This window comes from Artemia sp. Qi Xiang Cuo, chromosome 17 (assembly GCF_049724085.1).
Source record: "Artemia sp. Qi Xiang Cuo chromosome 17, ASM4972408v1, whole genome shotgun sequence".
Taxonomy (NCBI): Eukaryota; Metazoa; Arthropoda; class Branchiopoda; order Anostraca; family Artemiidae; genus Artemia; species Artemia sp. Qi Xiang Cuo.
This window is the reverse complement of record NC_142810.1, coordinates 59,095,743-59,114,940: the sequence shown is the minus strand read 5'-3', so window position 1 is coordinate 59,114,940 and position 19,198 is coordinate 59,095,743. Positions and strand designations below refer to the sequence as shown.

The following is a 19,198-nucleotide window of genomic DNA, read 5'->3' as shown; positions in this document are numbered from 1 at the left end:
AAAAGTCCACATTTTTTCTAAACTTTTGAAATTTTCAAGCTTTATTCCTACTCTTCGAATCCTTTTTAAAATATGTATCCTAAATTCATCAGGGGTAGGGGTTTTTCCTGGAAAGATTCAAATTTTTAGAAGAATTTTGCAACTTTTTTTTTACAAATTTAAGTAAGTAAAGAATTTTATATTAGCTCACAACAGCAGTGTTGCGAAATTTTCACTTGCAATTTTCTGTTAAGGTCTCAAGTAATTGATAAAGGGTAGTAGCCGATCAAAACCCTTTGATGCAGCTCGAAGCCTCCACTCAAACCACCCACGTTGAATACGAAAATCTGGAAGATAGAGAGCGTTAATTAGACTACAATATAAATGACATGTCATCTTCAAACCGTGAAATCTTAGGTTATCCGACATGTTCAGCTTCAGGCATCCATATTGACCCGAAGGGCAGGAATCGCATATTTGAAATCCTCTGCTTGCACAAACGACTTTTAGCCATGAGGAATGGTTTCTAGCAGAATTTGCATTGCAACTTTGAGTAGTTATACTCAAGTAGTTATTTGAGTAGTTATATATATATATATATATATATATATATATATATATATATATATATATATATATATATATATATATATATATATATATATATATATATATATATATATTATATATATATATATTTATATATATATATATATATATATATATATATATATATATATATATATATATATATATATATATATATATATATATATATTATATATATAGTAACACACGCACCATATTATATAGGGAAGATGCTTAAGAAACTAGTCAAGCGAGTTTCTTTCAATAGAGAATGGGATTGCAAACCGTGGTATGTCATTGCGTTTACAAAATTTAAACTATTGTTTTTTGGGGTTTAGGAGGAAAAAAGATACCTAGGTTGGGTTAGGTTATGTATTTAATATATGCTATGCTTTACCCCCACCCCACCCCCTAATATGCAAATATATAGCCGAAATTTGGGTACTGGCGCATTAGCTGGTACACACGCGAGAAGTCAAGTTTGGTTATTGCTAATGAAGTAAAACAAAAGAGTATGAAAATATAATAATTTAGGAACAAATTTGGGCTATTTATTTGCAAATTAGGGGGGTGGGGGTAAAGCATAGCATATATTAAATACGTAACCTAACCGAACCTGGGTACCTTTTTGCGCCTAAACCCTCTGAACAACAGTTTAAATATTGTAAACGGAATGACAAAACACGCTTTGCGATCCAATTCTCTATTGACTGATACCCGTTTGCCTAGTTTCCTTTAGCATCTATCTTGCGTGTGTACCAGCTAATGCAACAGTACCAAAATTACAATCAATTGCAATAAGCTATATTAAACAGGGTGTAAATTTTTCACATGGTTATGTACGGTAATGCTCTCAGTAAAACGAGCTAGTAAAACTATCGTTAGTCAATTATCAAACAGTTCGTGGTAACGAACTGTAAGTAAGGAGCGACCCGGCTCAATGGTAACCGAAACTCTAAAAAACGGGATTTTGATACCAATAGATACATCAAAAGAATCAGATTTTAATTCTGATTTCAAATATATAAGTTTCATTAAGTTTAATCTTACCCATCAAAAGTTACGTGACTGAGAAAATTTGGCTGATTTTTGAAAAAAGGGAGAAAGACCCTCTAAAAGCTATAGAACCTTAATGCAAATCACACCATCATATTCAGCGTATCAGAGAACCCTACTGTAGAGATTTTAAGCTCCTATATACAAAAATGTTTAATTTTCCATTTTTTGCCAGAAGAAAGATCACGGATGCGTGTTTATTTGTTTGTTTGTTTGTTTTTTTGTTTTTTGTTTTTTTTCCCAGGGGTGATCGTATCAACCCAGTTGCCTTAGAATATCGCGGTAGGGCTCACTGAAAAAGAAATTAAAAGTTATAGTGACCTGTTTGAGTGACCAAAAAAAATGGATGGCACCTAGGCTCACTCCCACACTCATTTTTCCCAAGGTCACCCGATCAAAATTTTGAGATATCCATTTTGTTCAGCATGGTCGAAAATATGATAAAAATGTCTTTTAGGATGACTTGATCCCCAAAGGCCCCAGGGGGAGGGCTGAAAGTTATGAACTTTACTCAATGTTAACATATAGTATTGGTTATTGGGAAGTATACAGACTTTTTCAGAGGAGATTTTTTCTGGTAGGTGGGGGAAGGAGAGGGTCGGGGGCTATATGGAAGGATCTTTCCATGAAGGAAGTTTTCATGGGGGAAGGGACATTGCTATGAAGGGGGCGCCGGATTTCCCAGCATTATTAAAGAAAAAGATCAGGAATTAAATAAAAAAAACAAGTTTTTCAACTGATCAACTGATTGTGATTAAGAGGTCATTTTTAAAGAACTGGAAAAAAATTCGAACTATTGTTTAAAGAGCAGGGTATTGACTAGGGGGCGAACCCCCTAATATACGTGTTAAAAATTTATGAATATAGAAGTTCGTTACGTAAGTTAATTCTAAGTTACGTATATTTATTACTAATAAAAACGTTCGTAAATAAAATTAAACAAGTTTCGAGAAAGCCATTTAACCAAATATAATATGCAAATCTTGTTTTAATTATTCATGTACGGTGAGCCAAAATCAAAACCTGCATTAATTCAAAAATGTTCAAAAATTAAATAAAAAAAAAAAGTTTTTTTAACTGAAAGTAAGGAACGACGTTAAAACTTAAAACGAACAGAAATTATTCCGTATATGAAGGGGTCTGTCCCCTCCTCAACGCCTCGCTCTTTACGCTAAAGTTTGACTTTCTCACAACTCTATTTTTTTAAACAATAAAAAAACTTTAGCGTAAAGAGCGAGGCGTTGAGGAGGGGACAGCCCCCTTCATATACGGAATAATTTCTGTTCGTTTTAAGTTTTAACGTCGTTCCTTACTTTCAGTTAAAAAAACTTGTTTTTTTTATTTAATTCTGTAAAGGATCTAACGGATCTCCCTTAATCTTTCGAAGAGCCCATGTTTCAGAGCCATACTTGACGACTGCCATAAGGCATCATGTGCTTCCCTATATCCACCACCATTACTAATTATGACACCTGGGTATAAATAAAATGAAAATATATTATATGTGTTGATAACGGCTAGATCTTTTAATTAAGCTGTAAGAAATAAATATAAAATTCTGAATATTTTGATTTCTTCTGAAAGCCGTCATCGTCTTGCTTTGTTCTTTACGACAAGTCCAGCAAAATCATCTCTACACCAACGGGATAAGACACGACCCCGCTTAAATCCTGACCCCACTCAGAAATATTCCCTCCTAAACTGCAATATTATTCTCTTCTGTATATAACACTAAGCATAATAACCTAGTTATCTGGTATACCATCAGGGATGCAAATGTCATCCACCAGTCTTATTCACGTAACACACAAGTCTCGGTGTTTTGCACCTTAACAATTTTCACCGTGCTCAATACTTACCCTAAGGAATAATCTGTGCAATTGAATAGTAACATTAACCCCAAACACCGCTTATCAGCCAAATATAAAGTATTCATCATATTTTACCCACCCAAAGCTATTAGGCTCTGAAATCTTTTCAAATTTAAAAATAGGAAGCTGGAACCACCAGTTTCAGAAACTACACCGGCAAGTCCCGAATCTTGAAACTCATGGGGCTTCAATTCTTTGGGAAAATACATATATTTCTTTTTACTTTCTGCCATTTTTCCATATTTTTCAACGGGTTTCTTTTTTTGGATAGAATGAAACTCTTAGAACTCAACTAAAATATCAACTTTTTTAATAATACAATATAAATCTGATTATAGTGTAATTACTGTAATTTAGAGTAATTTATTAATTAATGGAATTAGATAAAACAAAAATGGAAAGATAATTTAACATTCTAAATTTAGATAAGGATTATACAGCGAAGGGCTAAAAAAAATTATATAGTCCTTTCTTTTACTTTTTCGGGGCTCTTTGGGATTCTCCTCTCTGGAAAATAGTCTAATTTTATTATTGCTTTTTTAAAATAGGTAGTAACATCTCTCTCGAAGGCTTTGACATATCTCTCAAAATACGCAACAAAATGTACATGAATTAACAGTGGCGCACTCAAAAAATAATTATGGGCAGGACTGCCCGGGGATTCCTGGGCCAACCAACTGAAAATTAAAAAAAAATCCTTAGAAAAAACGGTATTTTAAGGCATTACTTTAAGTTTATTTTAGCTCTTTGAATGCAAGTTTTGAGTAAAGACTAAGGAATGAATGATGAAACCGAGCAGATTAGATAAAGATTTAACAATAAAATTAATTTTTTTCTTGAGTGAGGGTATTCAGCCCCCCTCCCCGTGAGTGCGCACCTGCATGTGAATGTATACTTTTCTCTATTACAGTTTAGCTAAAACAATCATAGCTGGACTGTACCCCTCGAAAGGGTAGGATCTGCTGTGCTGAAAACCACGGAACATGTCTTAGATTCGTTCTGGAAATAGTTATTGTACCCTTAAGAAGGACCTCAATTTATGAAAATGTATGGGGGATAAAAGATCTAAAGCCCAACTGGCCAGCCATGACAAAAACAAAGAAATGAGTATAAAGACGACAAACCGGTCTATGGCCAGTAAATGAAAACGTAGAGAAACAAAAAAAAATCAAAAGAATATTTCGCCCCTATACAACAAGGCGTCTTCAGTATAGAAAAAAAAACTAGAAACCAAAACAAACAAATATAACTAATAAATATATATAAAACTAAAATAGACTAATATAAAGTATATAATGTACTTTTACTTACATTTATAATCGACAGCTACCTTCATGAAACCACAAAAGTAACTGAAGTTCAGATATTCCTCTCTTACAGGATTATAAAATGTGATAACACCCCTCTGTTTATTCGCCCCATATTCAAATTCAGGGCTCCCATCTGAAATAACTATCCTCCTTTTCCCTCACTAATAGCAGTGGACTTCCAATATTAATTTATGTAACTACCAAGGCATTATCCAGGGGGGTGGAAAGTGTGAGAACATCTTCTTATAGATTATGATAAGTACGCTCCCCAAAGACTGGTTCTCAACAGGGGTGGATCCAGGATTTTTTAGGGGGGGAGGCAAAATAGGTTGATCCGGTAAAAAAATTTAGGGGGGGTTGCAAAATAGGTTGATCCGATAAACTTGCGTTATGAGCAAGTTTAATTTACGCAAACTTGAGTTAATTAAGCAAATTACACTACTTTAGACTACGCGAGGGGGGGGGCACCCCCCTCACCCCCCTGGATCCACCACAGGTTCTCAGCACATTTTTCTGGAAAGAAGAAAATAGATGTATGTAAATTTGATTTTGGGACGATTTGCCAATAAGAGTGACAATACTCAGATCCTATAGTTGGTGGCACAGTTTATAACTGCCATTGGGAAATTTAGGACAATGTGGTGGAAAGAATAACCATGATTAATTAATCTGATAGAGCAGATTATTAACCAAAGAGGGGTCCAGATTTAATGAAAGAAGAACGAAGATACCCAGCAGTCAAGGGGGATCTTTAATTTGTTCTTTCATGATCATCCTCATCGACTTGAAATTTTTAGAGATTGCAATCCCTAAAAATCCTTAAAAGGATTGCATTTGTCAATGAAGTCCTGAGAGCGGCAAAAAAAGTGATGAATACATTGATCAAGTGAAAATAACCGAAAATTTTGTACCCCCAATTTGTTGGATAAAATTTTATCTCCAATGCGTCCAAAATTGGTGTTAAGAAATATTAGCAGTACAGCAACATTAGAAATATTAGTTGAATTCTCTATTAGAATTATAAGCTACAGTGGCAGATCTAGGGGGAGAGGGGGCGCCCCCCCCCCCCCCCTAACGTAGTTAAAGTAGTGCAATTTACTTAATTAACACAAGTTTGGGTTAATTAAACTTGCTCCTAGCACAAGTTTATGGGATCAACCTATTTTGAGCCCCCCCCCCCCCTAACAAAAATCCTGGAGCCGCCCCTGATAAGCTAAGAAACTCGCCATCCTACTTTGGTGGATTACCTGATTTTGAATATTGCGCTTTAAATTTCGTCAACTGTATCCTCCAACAATGAGCTGATGTGTTAGAGATATTCTCTAACAATATTAGTTAACAGGTTTTGTTTGGCCGACAGAAACTCGATTGTTAGAATAGTTTTTGTCTGGACGGTGGAAAAAGGCCTTAGGCGGGAAATAAAAAAAATAAACCCAAGTTTGTAAATAAGGTTTGAAAGTTTCAATGATTGTTTGTGGGACCAAAAGGACCTCAAGTACTTATCTGTTAAATGAAAGACATTCAAGAATTACGCTGTGTAAGATCTAACAATTATCGGTTTGCCTCACCGGAATCGGTTATGATTTGCTTCTTTTTACTGAGTAAAACTACGATCTAGCCATGTTTTAATTAAAAATTTAATGGATAGAGGTGATTAGGAGTTAGGTTGTGTAGTCAGGGGTATAGTTAGGGGTATAGGGTTAGGGGTATTATATTATTATACTCTTTTGGTATATTTCATTAGGATTAACCTAACTTCACTTCTTGGGTGGGTTTCGTTTAATATTCAAATACCAGACCTCAAATGAGCCAAAAAACGATGTATCCATTGGTCAAGACACAACAACCGAAAAAGCTTTGTCTCCAATTTGTCCAAAATTTTTGCCAAGAAATGTTATGAGTCACGAATTCTCTGTTAACGTTATTAGCGTTACTAGTTATTAGCGTTATTAGCGTTATTAACTAGTCATCTTCCTTTTCGCATTTTCCGGTTTTTGAAAATTGCGCCTGAGATTCTTCATAGTTTTCTCCAACAATGTTAGATTTCTTATAAAAATTATTTAACAATGTTATTTCAAAGGGTGCTTACGTATTTTACCGACCACACTTTGTTCTTGATTTGTTAATACCGGTTTCTCTGTCTGCAATTGGAGATAATCAGCTTAGCCTGAGTAAGATAAACTACTATGCAGGTATATTTAATTAAATATTTAATATATAGAGCTGGTTAGGTGTTTAATATTATGCGTTCTGGGCGGCCTGCTTTCCATAGTTCTCTGTTGCAGTTTCCATAATTTTGTTTTTAAATTCTTAGAGTTTCATCAGATTCTGGTATATTTCATTATGATTAACCTAACTTCACTTCTTGAATGTCGTCGGTATAATACCTAATCCGTTAACAGTTTTGGTACAATCCCATTTTGCGGGCCTCTCTGAAGAAGTCCAACAAGAGATGCTACAGTCAAACGGGAAAGACGCTTTGATAAACCCGTTTTTACAAGATGATTCATGACACTTTTGAGAGAAATACTTTGTATAACGTGGTTTTAAGATATTTAAAGTGTTGTTCTTTGGAATTTAGATGGGGAAAAAGGTACCTAGGTTAGGTTACGTATTTTATATGTGCAATGCTTTGCCCCCACCCCCCTGATGTGCAAATATATAGCCCAAATTTGTTTCTAAACTATTATATAGTCATCCTATTTTATTTTATTTCATTAGCATCAACCAAACTTGACTTTTTAGAGAGGCCCGCAAAATGGGATAGTACCACAGTTTTTGTCTGGACGGTGGAGAAAAGCCTAAAGACGGTGGAAAAAAAGGTTCTTATCTAGGATCAATCACGGATTTACTACTTCTATACCATTTTCTGTCTTGTAAAACAACAAAGTACCATGTTGTGTCACAAGCTCTGATTAAATCAAGCTGAGTAGTCAGACCACCTGCTGCGCTCCCTAATATGTAGAGATCATTAATCTTGTAATTGCTATTGATATTAAACTCTTAACAGTATTGCACTAAATTTGCTATTGATAATGGATGTCAATAAACTTTATCATAGCACAAAAGGGATGCAATTGGGTGGGGGATTTCCTCTCCTGAAACAGAAAATACTTTTTCTGTATTTTTATTGAAAAACTGAAATTGCCCCCCCCCCCCTTAGATTAAAAAAATAGCTTTTTTGTATCTTAAGAAAAATGAAGAAAAATAATTGCCCGCCGTACATTTTGATTGACGCCTAGGTTATAATTACCTAATTCGCTTTGTGAAGATTACGGTAAAAAAAAAAGGTAAAAAATACTACACCGGACTTTACAGTTCCTACCGGTGATGCTGATCTCTGTTTCATGGGCCATCAGCCAGGAAGTGTAATGGGGAGGGGACTGGGGGCTGGGGGTCAGCTTTCCTATGCTTTAACACATCCTTCCTGTTCACCTTCCTCGGATTTCTCTAATGTACCAAAGCCCAAGTAGAGTTGCGTCGACTCTGGCAGGGCTTACTTGGTTCACGCCACCTGCCCCCCTTCCAAACCCAATAACCAGCGACAAATAACCACGCATTTTTTGTTAAGATTGAGCTTTATTTGGTACTTATGCATTATGCGGGCCCACCGCTATATACTGTACAAGGAAACCAGACATAGAGACCCGCCAAACGGGTATTTGGTATCTAAATTGATTGCAAAGCGTGGTTTCTTATCGAGTTTAAAATATTTAAACGATTGTTTTTTGGGGTTTTGGGGGGGGGGAGGTACCTAGGCTAGGTTAGGTGGTGCTTATGCATTGTGCGGGCACCGCTATATACTATATGTGGAATGTCAAACGGGAAATGCGGGACTGGAAATGCTTCGACGGGAAATGTCACCCGACAAAACCCGTCGAACGGCTATTTGCAAGACCTAAATTGATTGCAAAGCGTTGTTTCTCATGGAGTGTACAAAATTTAAACGATTGTTTTTTGGGGTTTAAGGGGGGAGGTACCTAGGTTAGGTTATGTATTTAATATATACTATGCTTTACCCACAACCCTCCCCCCCCCCCTAATGCGCATATATATAGCCAAAATTTGTTTCTAAACAATTATATATTCATCTTATTTTATTTCATTAGCATTAACCAAACTCAAGGCCGTATCCAGGGGGGGTTACCCGGTTTGAACCCCCCCCCCCCCGAAATTTTTGACCGAGTCGAAAATAAGTCGAAAATTAGTAAAACCTAGGTAAAAATCAGTAAAATTAGTCGAAAACTGAGTCAAAAATTAGTAACCCCCCCCCCCCGAAAAAAATCCTGGATCCGCCCTTGACCAAATTTACTTCTTTCGCTATGCCCAGATAATACATAAGTACCGGTTAGCTTACGTATTTAATATAAGCTATGCTTTACCCCATCCCCCTTAATATGCAAATATATAGCCCAAATTTGTTTCTAAACTATTATATATTCATCCTATTTTATTTCATTAGCATTAACCAAACTTGACTACTTTCGTGGGCCCGTATAATGCATAAGTACCCTTTATTCTAATAATAGAAAAGATTGCAAAAAAAGTAGGCCCCTTCTGCCGGGAAGCGCAATGGAGGGGAGCAGCCATCCCATGCTTTCGCACAGCCTTTCTGTTTACCTTCCCCAGATTTCTCAGGTCCCCAAACCCAACTAAAGGGGTTTTACTCTGACTAAGAACTCGAGTGTGGTTGCTATAATTAACAAGTGCCTGTAATTTTGTTACAGTTAGTTATTAATTAGTATATTACTAACTAATTCCGCTAGCTAACAATTTTTGCTCAAACAGGTAAAAATTGTTCTCATCCAGAATCAATCACAGATTAACTGTTTTATACAATTTTCAAGCTTGTGAAACAACAAAGCACAGTGTTACGTCACAACCTCTGATTAAATCAAGCTGGGTAGTGAGACCACCCGCTGGGACCCTTAATAGAGATTCAATAATCTATGATTTGCCATTGGCACTAAGTTGTTAACAGAATTGCTCTAAATTTGCTATTGATAATGGCTATCAATAAAAGTTGCTATCAATAAATGTTGTCATAACACAATTACGACGGTTACATTAACGAAGCTTTAACGAAGTTACATTATCGTCCAAGGCCATATTCAGGCCGATCGTCCAAGGCCGTATTCAGGAGACGACTAGGGGCTTTGAACCCCCCTAAATGTTTGTCAGACTTGTAAAGCGCAATAAAAACACATTTTTGATGTGTTTTTAAAGTTTTGTTTTACAAACTCCCACGAAAAATACCCCCCTCCAAGCAAACGTACTGGATACGGCCCTATTATTGTCTAAAGGCATTTTGCTTTGCGAAGATTAAGCTTCCTAAAATATGAATAAGCAGCTTTATATAGAATTAGCTTAATTATATAGAAATAGCTTTAAGTTGGGCATTTTTTATTGCTAAAGTATGAAGATCATCAAATAAAAAACATTTGTTACCCCCGGGGCCCATCTTAGGTCTATTGAAAATCATACATGAAAACCGCGATTGATACTATTCTATTAGCTGTAAAACACGCGAGAATGCGAAGATTAGATAGGATAAAAACCTGTTAGTCTGCAGCACGCATTACCCGGTGAATCCTATCTAACGCTATATAAACAAGAGGTTTCTCACTCCGGGAACTATATTTAAACTTTAGTTTTTTTGGGGTTTAGGGGGAAAAAGGTACCTAGGTTAGGTTACGTGTTTAATATATGCTATGCTTTACCCCCACCCCGCTAATGTGAAAATATATAGCCCAAATTTTTTTCTAAACTATTAAATTTTTATCCTATTTTGTTTTATTTCGTTAGCATTAACCAAGCTTCAATTCTCGCGTGTTTTCCAGCTAATAGAACAGTACCCCGCGATTTCCTAAGATTTTCTTTTGGTTATTTCAAAATTATGAAATTTAACGGAAGCATCATATTTTCGTCAGTGTTTTGACACGTTGGATCGATAAAATAAATGGTCAAAACTCATTAGCTAAATTTGCACTGCTTTTTGTTTACAAATTTTCAAACATTAACAATCTATTGATTCCCAAAGGCAATTTGCAATTGGAGGTGCAATTGGCAATTGGCAATCAACGAAAATGGGATAACTGGATATTGAGTTCTTTCTGATTAAAAATTGAGTTCGCAAATTTTTTCTGATTTATAATGTATGCAGGGCCGTGCAAGTCACCACTTACCCGATTCAAACAATATAATTTCATTTTCATTGTCCTTGGTACTTTCAACAGAAAAAAACATGCAGTTACAAGAGCCAGAGACGGACCGAAATATTGATGGACGCCCCCCCCCCTCCACTATCAGGGAAGGATCTATTTAAGGGCGTAGCCAGGATTTTTGTTCGGGGATTTATTTTTTTCGGGGAGGGGGTTACAAAAAAGACTATAAAAAAATTTATATGCATTATGTTACGTTTTTACGAGTCAGACAACAATTTCAGGGGGGGGGGCTCTAACCCCTTAACACACCTGGATACGGCCTGGGATGTGTTGCAATTGTCACGGTAGCGACCATTATATTTGGAAATAGTAATGACTGGGAATCGATTGCTACTACTTTTTTTATTATTACTTTTTATTATATTTTTGTTTACTTTTTATTTACTTTTTATTATATTTCTGTTTACTTGTTATTACCTTTAGTCTGTTATATTATATTTATTACTTTCTATTATATTTTTGTTTACTTGTTATTACATTTACTCTGTTATATTATATTTATCACTTTTTATTACATATTCTACTGCTACTTTTTTAGTCATTACTCGAGAAGAGCCCATAGAGCAGAGTGCTACCAAAAAAGTTCTAGTCTAGAGCCATAATAAGTAAATATTTTTAGAATTGAAGCAGTTGAGCCAGGAGGACCAGCAGATGAAGCAGGTTTGAAAACTGGCGATTTTATCATATTTGTTGGAACAAATAATGTTGTTAAAATGAACAAAGATGATGTACTACAGCTTTTCAGGTAAGAATTACCAAAGATAGTGCTTTACCAAATAATAGGTCAACTATTAAATAATTACCAGAGATAGGCCATCTGTCTGGTGGAAACACCAAACAGGTCAACCCCGAATGATGTGGGAAGAGGTCAGAAGAAAGGAATTAAAGGAAATTGGATCTTCATAGGAGGGAGTAAAGGTTGAATCTTACTTGGTGCTGTAGTGAGTTGTTAGTAGTAGTAGTAGTATTATAATAGAATTACACTTGGTAACTAAATTGATCGCGTTTTTGCTCAAGAACTAAAATGTATGATTCCAATGGAATATTTATGCTGCTTTAAAATACAATTTATTTGTGATTATTTAGTTCATACCAAAAAATAGGATCTCGGCTAAAAAGAGTCCGGAGATTAGCAAGTATATTCAAAGCAAGTATACCAGTCCTTTGTGAATCAAGGGCACACTGCAAACGGTATGGGTAACTTATAAGAGTGGAAAATGACACTGGCGTCGGTAAACAAAAAATTATTAGCGCCTTCTAGCGTCTGGCAATATTTTGGCATATTTTTATGTTTTTTAATCATTGTTCTGTCAACAACTGATATCAGACAATTATTACTACCCTAATTTTACCAATTATACTAATTAAATAAGCTATTTGTATCATTACACTGAAAGAAATGTCAAGTATTGCCAAACGCTAGATGACGTTGATAGTTTTTTTCGACACTAGCGCCAGTTCCCACTCTTATAAATTACCCATACTCTTTGGACATACTGTGTATTCTCAAAATCAGACTTGTGGTGACGCAATTACGCACGCATTAAATGAATAGGCCAAAGGAAATATCGCAAATTATAAATTGAGGACGAAACTCGCTAAATTGTCACCGTATAGAAATGTGGAAGGTAGATGGGTCTCACATACTGGAGATTTCGACAATCTCGCTATTTATAATGTGTATCTATATCGATTCAATTAAAGAAATTGCTTCCTAATTAGGGGCCTCTTGATGAATCAAAATTAAATTACCAAATACCCCTATGCATCTATGAGAGGTTTATTTAAGGAGCCTCAGCAAGGCCGTACCCAGGATTTTTTTTTCGGAGGGGATTTTAGTCAAAAAAATTTCGGAGGGGGGGGGGGGTTGCACAAAAAAACTCAAAAACGCGTACAAAATTTGTTAATTTTGTTAATTTGTAAATTTGTTAATGTTAATCCATTTTTGTTACGTTTTTATGAGTCAGACAAACATTTCCGGGGGGTTCAAACCCCCTAACCCCCCCCCCTTCTGGGTACGGCCTTGAAACTCAGGGACAGTTCATCATTACTATACGCCACTCACTCAAGCTTAAGCTGTCTAAAACTCAAGAACAAACAGGTTTCTTTGTTAGTTTCTTTCAGCTTAGCTTGAAACAAGACAAAGACAAGTGACAGAGTAGATGGGAAATGCAAATTTGGGCTATATATTTGCACATTAGGGTGCGGGTAAAGTAAATAAAAGTTCCAAATAGGGATAAAATCCTTTTTAATAGACAGTGTGTAATAAATTTCACAAAAAATACCAGATATTTCGGTCACAGATACAGTGACCGTCAATTCTTACTTCATTAAATGTAGAATAATTGTAGCTAACACATTTTGCATGCAGACCCGCTATAACTTCCCTCCCCCCCCCCCTTAATGTGAACATATATAGTTCAAATTTCTTTATATAGTATTATACTTTCATCATATTTTGTGACATTTCATTAGGATTGAGCGTCAAAGAAGCAGGTTCTAATTAAATGAAGCACTTGAGTGAGTGGCGTATAATACACAATTACCAAAACTCTCTTTAAAACTTCTATAGAAAAATACTTCTACGTGTCCTTTTTATGCAGGTCTACATGAATTCTAATCAGAAATATTTTTCTGCACCGCTTGGCAGGATCACTTTACAAGATCATCATTAATGCTCTGCGGTGTGCAGGCTTGCAGACAGTTGAATTAGCTTCTTTGAAATTAAATAATGTTAATATAGTCAGATACTAGGAACCCTCAGGATGGAATCAATGTTTATGATAATAAGCTATGCCTTTTTAATCTGCAATGCTTACATTTTATGAATAAATACCAGTAAAGGAATCCTGCCTATGTTCTGTCTTTGAACCCTTCTGCTACTCCGAGATTCATTTCGACTGTATATTCTGCATTGATTACCATATTTATTGTGATTTGTTTTGATGGGGAGACTTGAAGAGGGGTTGCTCGCTTTCAAAGCACCAAAGACAGTGAAATCGGATTTTTGAAATGATTAAGTGGAAACTTACACATCAATATATGTCTTTAAAAATTTGAAAAAAGTTGGGAATTCATTTCTATATGAAAAAGACCTCAATATGCAATTTTTGTTGTAGCGGGCTTTATAAAGCCCGCTGCAGTGGGCTAAAAAAAAGAAAAAGAAGCTAAAAATACATCACACCAAACAGTTCAAGAAAGTATCGTTGTCTTCGTAAATTAACAGAATGTTAATGTTTTATGCAAAATGTATATTCTGCATTGATAATCGTATTTTATTGTGATCTGTCTTGATGGGAAGACTTGACGAAAGGTTCACACTTTAAAAGCACCAAAGACAGTGAAATCAGATTTTTTAAATTGACTAAGTGGAAACTTATATATAAATATATATATCTTAAAAAAATGAAAACAATTGGAAATTCATTTCTATATGGCAAGTCCTCAATATACAGTTATGTAGTTTTTGTTGTAATGGGCTTCATATTTAAAAAGAAGCAGGGGTGGATGTAGGATTTTTTAGGGGGGGGGGGCGCAAAATAGGTTGATTCGATAAACTTGCGTTAGAAGCAAGTTTGTTTAACGCAAATTTGCGTTAATTAAGTAAATTACACTACTTTAGACTACGTTAGGGGGGGGGGGGCGCCCCCCTCGACCTGCCCCTGGATTCACCACTGAAAAGAAGAGACGTTGGTGAAAAAGCATAAAAAACCTAACAACACATTACACCAAACAGCTTAAGAGAAAGTGCCGTTGTCTTTGCAAATTAATATAATGTTGATGTTGAATTTTTTCACAGACCACACTGCTTTTCTTTGACGATACGAATAAGAGTTTCAATAGGGATAAGGCGTTCATTAGACAGTGAAAAAATTCAAAAATTCAAAGCGTTTTCACTGTATAATAAAGGACTGATCCCGCGGTCCGCTGGTGGCCCTGCGGTATTTTCTGAAACAAAGGATAATGACTATATATATATATATATATATATATATATATATATATATATATATATATATATATATATATATATATATATATATATATATATATATATATATATATATATATATATATATATATATATATATATATATATATATATATATAGATATAGATATATATATATATATATATATATATATATATATATATATATATATATATATATATATATATATATATATATATATATATATATATATATATATATATATATATATATATATATATATATATATATATATATATATATATATATATATATATATATATATATATATATATATATATATATATATATATATATATATATATATATATATATATATATATATATATATATATATATATATATATATATATATATATATATAAAATAAAAATATATATAATATATATATATATATATATATATATATATATATATATATATATATATATATATATATATATATATATATACCTAGGCTGTTTATCTGACTTAGATCAGTCATCTTAGCTCTCTATCGGTGATGCCAGTTGGGGGAGGGGATTTCAAAGAATTCCTCTTCTCTATCTTCATTTTCTGTAATCTTTGACTTTTTCGTGAATTGGCGCCACTGTTCCCTCTCTTTATTGTTCTCTCACAGCAAACAGAACACCATCACACCAAATAGCTTAAAAAAGTAATTGAAAATAATTTTTGTAAATTAATAGAATGTTAGCGTTTTAAATTTTGCTGACAAAAAGAGTTGTCAAATTTAACTAATTGATTATAGTTACCTATTTTTGTTCAACGTGAAAATATGTGTTCAACTATATTATTCAATAAATACGTTCAAATATGTTCAATATATGTTCAAGATTCAACGTGAAAATACTAACGGAAATTTGGTACTGTCCTAAAAACGTCGAAATTCTGACACAAGGAAAAGAAAAAATGTACTGACACAAAGTAAAAAACAAAAAAAAAGAAAAAAAGTACCAATATTTTTCGGTTCAACGACTTCTTGAAAAAAAAAACACAAACAAAAATGGTTCCAGTTTGGGGGGGGGGAGTGGTTCGAAAAACTTATTTTCTCTGTCTTTATGTTTTTGTGATCCTTCTTCCCTGTATTTTCATGAATTGACGCCACGGTTCCGTCTATCTCCCTCTCTTTCTCCCACTCTCTCTTCCTCTTTCCTTTTCTCCCCCCTCCCGTTTCTTTGTGTCTCTCCCTCCCTTCTCTTTCTATGTCTCTGAATGGGAAGAAAGGGGTGGGGGTGGTCTGTGACCTGCCGAGATATCATTATTGGAAATAATTCCCCTAATTTTTAATGTTTTTAAATAATTTGCCAATTTTTTTGATTTGCCAATTTGCTCCACTCAAAACCTCGCCATCTCCAGAATCACGTTCCTACGTACGCGATTGGACGCTCTCTAATTTGATGATTGCGTGAAGCTACATATGATTATAGGTCCTTAGTAATGCTGCCAAAATATAATGTCTTTTGCCACAGCTTTGCATAAATTTATATTACATAAACAATAAAAGAGAAAACCTCTAATTAATTTCGTAAATAAACCACCTGTGTCAAACCGCGAGTTTGTTTGGACACAATGGTAATGTATTTGTGAAAATACTGAAATTAATAATATAATTAATCAACTTTTTTTATAATCAAATAAATGAAAATGTCATAATCAAAACCACCTCCCTCTCCACGCAACCTATTTATTTGGGATTTAAACAAAAATTGCATAAAAAAATATAGCAAAATAGTTTAACCAATGTTTCATGGTTTTTATCTTATTTTTTGAATATTCATTAGACATTTAGCAAAAGTTGCTATTCATTTGGGACAGATTCTTTTCTTATCCCAAATTTCAAGCACTGTCTGAAGTCTGTATACAGGCCAGGATTTATGCATAAGCCCAGTAGGCCCGGGCCTAGAGGCGCACAATGCCGAGTGGCGCAAACAAAAATACTGAACGATTTTTTTCGTAACAAAAAACTGGACTGATATGATTTATTGTCAAAGTGCCAGGTGTACTTTGCTGCTACGCTGCCTAATCACAGAAAAGTGATTTTAAAACAACACAGGAATTTCATAGCTGCTTATCATCTGTCAGATGTCTGCCAAGAATGGCAGCTGAGAGCTCGATATACCTTTCTCTTGAATTACTTTTGATTCATCACTCATCAGTTGCCTTTTGTTCAAGGCTTATCCCCAAATTTTGGGGATTTCCCTGTAAATCTCTGTATCCCCCTCCCCCCCAAAAAAAAAATGCGTGGACTTAGGAGCGCCAAAACACTTGGGCCTAGGGGCGCTAAAGATTTAAATCCAGCCCTGTTTGTAGATAAATGAAATTTATTTATTGAGTTCCTCCGACGCCTTGTGGCGCATAAGGAAGCAACAGTTGGCCTGCACATCGGATTATCCTGAACTAAAAACCAAAGCTCGCTAAGGGGTGAACGTAGACCTCTTGCCTCGGCTTTTAGGGAATGTCCAAGCGTGGTCTGACTTTATCGGTTATTTGTGGTTGCTTAGTGGCAGACCTGTTCTGGGTAGCAGGCACTCTACCTGTCCAGTAATCGCAAGTAGGGGTGTAATTTGCTATCAGGCAGGGAGGAAAACTTCCCTTCCCAGACCTTGCCCCCCCCTGAGACTGGTCCACCCCCCGCTGAAATTTAGTTTCTCCAAAAATCTTGTCAATACTAAGATAAGCCTGCATAATTCAAGCATCCGCAGAAACGCATCAGCTTTCTTTAGTATATCTGTACCTTTATGGTACTATAGACTATATGGCTCATTTTTCAGTTTTCACTTACATTTTTACTTGTTTTGGGAAAATTGTCACCAGCTCCCCCCCCCCCCCCAGGATTTTGACGAAATTACGCCACCGATCGCAAGTATTGTGCTAATTAGCAATTTATGCTAATTGTGCCAATTAGCTTTACTTTGATGGCCCTATTAGTTTTTCTATTATACCATTTTGATTTTAGCACCGTCCTAGTGCCGAGAGTCTATTCTATTTTTCTTTTGGTAAAAAAAAAATATAAAATAATTAAGTAACCAAGAAATAAGGGTGATATTTCAGCTAGCAGAAAAAAGCAAAGGTGAAAATACAAAGCAGATATTTCAGCAAGGACCACCACCAAGTACTTCTCAGTGCTCAACACGGAAGAAAAAAACACTAACCTTGTAAGTGAACTATAACAAGACAGAGGAAACACATTCATCAAGACAAAATTATTCGTACATTTTTTTTTTCTGTCAAAGATATTGTATAGCCAGTGTGATCTTAGAACTATGTTTTTACAAAAAAAATGTGTTCGTCATTTTATTTCCTTTTTTGTGAGTAAAATAAATTAATTACTGATTTATTGTTTAGGTCTCGGGGATTTCCCCCTATTGTGGGAGAAATATAATGGTCTTAGAACTATTATTCGACAAAAAAATGCGTTGTCCCTTTTTCCTGTTATTTTGTTTCCTGTTTTTTCCTGTTAATTATTAAAATAAATTAATGACTGATTTATTCTTTAGGTCTTCGGATCACCTAGTGTTGGAGTTGTACAGAAGACATTCAAGCATGGTGAAAACACAAACACCGTCTTTGTTACCTGCTCAAGGAAACTTGCTCCCGGATCAGAAATATAACACAACCATGCATGTGAACATATCCAAAAATAGAAGTGACCTCAATCTTAGTTTCAAAGCCGAGCTAGGAAGAGGCATTGTTGTCTAAAAATTAAAAAATCAAGAATTTGTTTTTAAGAATTTTTGTTCTTCTGAAAAATATAGGCTAGACAACATACCGCCTATTGAGTTACTTAGTCAAAATTCTTCTAAGGTCATTCATGTACAAAAGTGGATCTAGAGCAAAACCTTGAGGGGGGGGGGGTAATTTTACAAGGGCGCTAATAATTGACCAAATTGACAGGTTTATTACAAAAAAAAGTGAAAAAGGAAAAATACGGAATGAGGATGCCAGGAAAATCTTGGTGTCTGCCCCCTTGGATCCGCCCCTGTTCGTTTGAGCTGCAGTGCTTGATTGTAGTGCATTACAATGATCTTTATCTATTTGTGTTTTACTACTTGTCTTCAAAGAAAAAAGGAGAGATTACTGTCCATTACTTTAGTGTAAAAAGTGTACTTCAATTCTATTGGTATTTTTGTGTAGCGTGTTTTAGCCAATCATATTGTT

General features: G+C 34.9%; 1 protein-coding gene across 1 annotated transcript in view; it reads left to right on the top strand.

Moving 5' to 3' along the window:
* Positions 1-18,895, top strand: part of LOC148942415 (uncharacterized) — a 148,774-nt gene extending 129,879 nt beyond the window's left edge. Inside the window, exons 9-10 of the mRNA XM_089103522.1 lie at positions 11,648-11,773; positions 18,538-18,895. Coding sequence (XP_088959648.1) covers positions 11,648-11,773; positions 18,538-18,739 — 328 coding nt within the window. The 3' untranslated portion in view covers positions 18,740-18,895. The remainder of the gene's footprint in view (positions 1-11,647; positions 11,774-18,537) is intronic.
* The last annotated feature ends 303 nt before the right edge of the window (positions 18,896-19,198 follow it).